We start from the raw sequence: 5,399 nt of genomic DNA, 5'->3' as shown, positions 1-5,399 counted from the left end.
CTACAACTTGTTTTTCAAAGTTCACAATGATTTGATGGTAGTTGATGATGTAGTTTGGGAATTGGTTAAGGCAGTAAACTGAAAGAATGTGAATGGAAAATACTAGATTTATTGTCATAATATTTTACCATTTATGTATGTAGTATGTATGTATGTATATCTGCTATAGGGCATATGTGCTTGCCAGAAAGAGACAGAGAAAGAGAATGAGAGGGAAGGTGAGAAAGTACTCCCACAGGGGAGCTAGCCATGCCACAGTTCCTTCTCTTCTATTCTCTTCTTGGGATTTTGAGCATTTACACACATGTCCCTAGCAGGATTTTCAAACCATTAGGTCTGGGACTTTAACCACGATGTTGGCCATGTGGGATCCTATTGCCTTAACCTTCTCACCACCTGCTGGCCCTACAATTTTACTTTTGATTATAATTAATATTCATTAAGTTCCAACTATGTGTTAGCTATTATACTAGGTACCTGCTATTACTACTTTTATGTTTTTTTTTTTTTTTTTTTCTCCTTCAGGGGAAAGTTAAACCATGTGTTAATGGTACACCACCTGCATATTCAAGGGAAGAGTTGAAACTATGGGAAAAATCACCGGTACTTAAAATATCTGCTCCACAGCCCATTCCAAGTCACAGAATAGACACTACAAGCTCTTCCAGTTGGGTTTCTGGCTCTTTCAGGTAGGATTTTTATTTTGTTTTATACCTCTTGGTCTGAGAAATATTAAATATTTAATTAATTTTTAGTCAAATGAACATTTTTAATAAAGCACTTTTTAGAAAATGTTAATGTAAATTTCTCTCACACAGAAAATAAATGAAGTGCATTCAAATTGCTAACCAACTATAATAGGCTATTTTTTTCCCAAGGCAAAATTTAGTTGTTTTTGTATTAGAATAGTAATACATGCACACATACACATACACATACAAACATAAATATATAACAGACTTAATATTAGCAGGTTTTTCCTGGATAATATACTATAGTTAAAACTCCTACTTAACAGGAACAGTTTTTTGTTTGTTTTTTGTAGGTTTACTTTATCATCAAGGGGTATTTAAAACCCTGTAAAATGTATTATTATTCATAGTTAATTATCAGGATATTTTAAAGCTACTGTACTGTCCTTTTAACTTGTTTAAATATTTTTCTTTTATTTAAAAAAGTCAAATGGAGCAATAGGTATTATTAGAATGCAGTGTTTATTCTTTCAAAGTGCTTATCTAGCTGTGCTTCATCTTTATACTGTGGTTAATAGCAGGCTAAAACTGTTAATTGACTCACTGATTAAACAGTCATCTGGACCATTTGTGTAATTCTTTTGAAATGTTCTAGGGCAACTGGTAGGATAGTGGTTAAGGAGGCTGGATCACACATGGCCAACTGTGTGGTTCAAGTCCCTGACCCAGAAGTTTTGAAAAACATTCTGGGCACATATGCATGTGTGCCCAAAATCCTGAGAGAATATTAGAAGAGAAGGTATTGCATCATGGCCATCCACCCTTAGGGGTTCTTTCTCTCTCCCTCTCTCTCGTGAGTGCATGTGTCCTAATAGCAAATTAAAAAAAAAAAAAGAAAGATGGTATATTTTCACAGTTGTAACCAAGATTATGTTTCAGGTTAAGTTGCTTCAGGGTCTAAGGCAGTTAAAAAAATTAATCTCCAATTTTTTGCTTTTCTAAGTAAACAAAGCAAAGTATGCATAATTTGTGGAGATTACCTAGAAGTATCTTCTAGTTGCTAATGTTAGACTATTTTGTTTAACATGTTTTAATAATAGCTTCATATAAAACTGTCAGTATAAGTTGGCTGTCTATTCAGGACAATGCCTGTTGACAAAATGCTGAATAATATGTGGTAAGCATTCTCAGTATTAACATATAGACTGTCTTAGTTTGTCACTGCTCCCAGAATACCTGAGACTGGTTGACTATAAAGAATAGAGGTTTATTTGACTCATAGTTCCAGCGGCCGGAACGTCCAATGGTGTGTAGTTGTCATCCAGCCAGCCTGTGCCACATTATGCTAACAGAGCAGACTGGTTGGCAGGCCAGTGCAGAGAGAGCTGCAGATAGTTTCCTTTTTATCAGCTTGCTCTCACAAGGAGTAACCCCTTCTCATAAGGTTGTAATTTACTTAGTCTCTCAAGAGACAACATTAGTCCTTTTAAGAGGCTAGAACCTCCACGATCCAGTCATCATGATTCAGTGATGATCCACTAGAACCGAATTCCAAAACGTGAACTTTAGGGAACAAACCATTATCCAAACCATGTTATTTCACTCCTGGCTCCCAGAGTTCATGTCTTTTTTACATATAAAATAAAATCATCTTCTTATAGTAGTCTCAAAAGTCTTAATTTGTTCCAATACCTGCTCAAAAGTCCAAAATCTCCCTTGAAATTTAAAGCAAACTCCTCCTAGCTGTGAACTTGTGAAGCAGAAACAGATAACATACTCTTAAAATACAAGGGTGGAGTAGGCATAGGATAGAAATTTTTATTGTGCAGGAAGAAGGGCGTAACAGGCCCTAAGCAAGTCCAAAACTCAAGTGGTCAGACATTTCTTAAAGCTTGAAGCTATCTCTTTTGACTTTATATTCCATATCTTCTGGTTGAGGTTGGGCTTCCAAGGCCCTGGGCAGCCCTGTCCCATGCTTTTGCTGGTCAAAGCCCATGTGGCTGCTTGTATTTCGAGTCTAGTGCCTGTGGCTTTCACAAGTGGGCTCTGCTGCAGCTTCCACTAGGCTTGGCACTAACTAGAAACTCTCTCTGGTAGCTCTGCCCCTGTGGATGGTCTCTGTCTGTACTCCCAGGCTTTAGCGTGTACCCTTTGAAATCTAGAAGGAGGCTGTCACACTCTCACAGCTTCTACAGAATTAACACCATGTGTGGCCTATAACCTACATCCTCTGGATTGGCATCTCAGGCTATACTTGGGGCTGCTTGAGTCACAGCTGGAGCAACTGAGTATTGCACCCAGGTGCAGGGAGCATAAGGTTGCACAGGGCACCAATCCCCTTCCTAGGCCCTTTCCTGGGAACCACTTTGTATTCTTACATCTCTGAATTTGTGGTGGATGGAGCAGTTCTGAAGAGATCTGAAATACTTTGGAAGCATTTCTCTTATCATTCTGCTCTTTAGCCTTTTGATCTTCTATTAGCACTATTCTCTTTCACAGTCTGTAGCATAGCCATGTTCAGATTACTATTATTATTATGCTCGTTATTTTTTTAAACATTCAATCAATATAGATTATTTAGCTTCTAAAAAGAATTTACCCAACATGAAATACATCTCAGACCAGTACAGTTGAGTATACTGTACATGTTATCATCAACAGGTGATAGAACATTTCTGTGTTTCACTGATGTCATGCCTCTTTATTGTTCTCTTGTTATCCTTCTCTGTACTTTTCCATTCTCCCACCACGTTCCACACTGTCTTCAGCATCCATAACTATTTTCACTGCTTTTATGCCCTCTAGTATTTTGATCTCTACCATAAAGTATGATAGTCAGTGTATATTAAGTGGATACATACAATATCTTTCATATCCTGGCTTGCTTCATTTAGCAATAGATCTTCCACATTTGACCACTTTCTATCATATGCCAGGGTCTTCTTGTTTTATATGGCTGAATACTATCCCACAGAGTATATGCATCACACTTTTACTGTCCATTCATCTGTTTTTGGACATTTGAGTTGGTTCTATGTCTTAGCGATTGTGAATAATGCTACAATAAACATTGATGTGCAAGTGCTTTTCCAACTGAGCATTCTCCTGTCCTTTGGGTAGATACTCAGAAGTGGGACTGCTGGATCAAATGGTAGTTCTATATGTAGATCTTTAAGGAACCTCTATATTATTTTCCACAGTGGCTGAAGGGTTCCAATTATTTTTCTAAATAGTTCTTTTTGTGGGGGGGAGGTTTTTGTTATAGGGCATGTGCGCTTGCCAGAAAAACAGAGAGAGACAGAGAGAAATCACCCTCCGGGGTGATGGCCATGCCACAAACCCTTCTCCTCCATTCTCCTCTCGGGATTTTGGGCACACAAGCACACATGTCTGGCGTGAGTTTAAGCCACTGGGTCCAGGACTTGAACTGCAGTGTACTACATGGGAGTCCAACGACAGCCATTACACTAACTGCTGGTCCCTCTAAATAGTTCCTACGAGCCTCTCATCAGTATCTAGCCTTTGTCTAGACAGCTACTCTAGACTTTTTAAATCCCACCCCGTTACCCATTTCCAAAGCCTTTTCCACCTTTTTAGACATATATAACAACACAGTCCTACTTACCTTCATCAACTTCTGTCTTAGTCCATTATTGTGTTGCTAACAGAAATACCTAAGGCTGGATGGTTTATAAACAGTTCTTTTACTCATGAGTCTACTGCCTGAAAGGTCCATTGTGGTAAGCCTAGCATTAGGCCACTCTACTACCTCACAAGGAGAAGCTGAAAGAGTGGAACAACTGCAGGCTGCTCTCTCTCTGCTCTGGTAAGAACTAACCCCCAGAGCTCATTCGGTTTCTCATGAGACAACCCCAGTCCATTTTTGAGGTCAGTATCTTCATGGTACAAAAACTGATCAAATCACTATCTACAAGGACCAAATTTCAAAACCTAAACATTTGGGAGACAGACCATTATCTATACTGTAACACTCCACCTAGCTTTTATAAAGTGCTTAAATATGTGGTGAGAATTCTCAATATTAACATATACACAAATATTTCTACAATCAATCTGAAGTATTGGCTAATGGGAATAATAAGTACAATTTATTTTAATGAAAGGAAATAAAGAAAACATGTTGCATTTTAATATGTAATAACATGACTTATTTTTAGCTGTGTCATAGATTTCATTTAGAACAGAAATTATCTATTTGTAAAGATTATAGACTTTTTTTAAATTACGGGACAGCTCCCTTTGGTGGATCTTCAATATTGTTGAGTGTTCACAAGTTTTTCAAGTTTGTCTGTTTTATTAGACAGTAATAGGAATTTGTTTTTTTTAAAACAAGTAGGAAGGAAAGAATATCATTTTTAAGCCCTGTTTATCTTAAAGGATAAGGATTTAATTAGAACTTAGGTGAGCACTTCTGCCTGATTTTTATAATTTAAGTCTTCATGTTACTTGTCTCTTTTTTTCCATTATATGAATTTCAGGTATATCACTTAAACTTACGACTTTCAATGCATTTTTGTTCTATATGTGTATATCAAAGTAGCCTTCATTCAAAATGTCCTTTTTGAAGTTGGCCATAGTCATCAAAATCTGAATTATACTTGCATTATCAATTTTACATTTAAGTTATTTATTTATTTATTTATTTATTTATTTATTTATTTATTTTGAGAGGTTTTCACTATAGGG

At 36.9% G+C, this 5,399-nt stretch overlaps 1 protein-coding gene across 1 annotated transcript in view; it reads left to right on the top strand.

Moving 5' to 3' along the window:
* Positions 1–5,399, top strand: part of IBTK (inhibitor of Bruton tyrosine kinase) — a 103,393-nt gene that overhangs the window by 68,641 nt on the left and 29,353 nt on the right. The window contains 1 exon segment of the mRNA XM_006143349.3: positions 526–689. Within this exon segment, the coding sequence (XP_006143411.1) occupies positions 526–689 (164 nt within the window).

The sequence above is a fragment of the Tupaia chinensis genome, unplaced genomic scaffold (assembly GCF_000334495.1).
Source record: "Tupaia chinensis unplaced genomic scaffold, TupChi_1.0 Scaffold000097_1, whole genome shotgun sequence".
NCBI classification, from domain to species: Eukaryota; Metazoa; Chordata; class Mammalia; order Scandentia; family Tupaiidae; genus Tupaia; species Tupaia belangeri.
The sequence above is the reverse complement of the archived record's forward strand: the minus strand, read 5'-3'. Positions and strand labels throughout refer to the sequence as shown.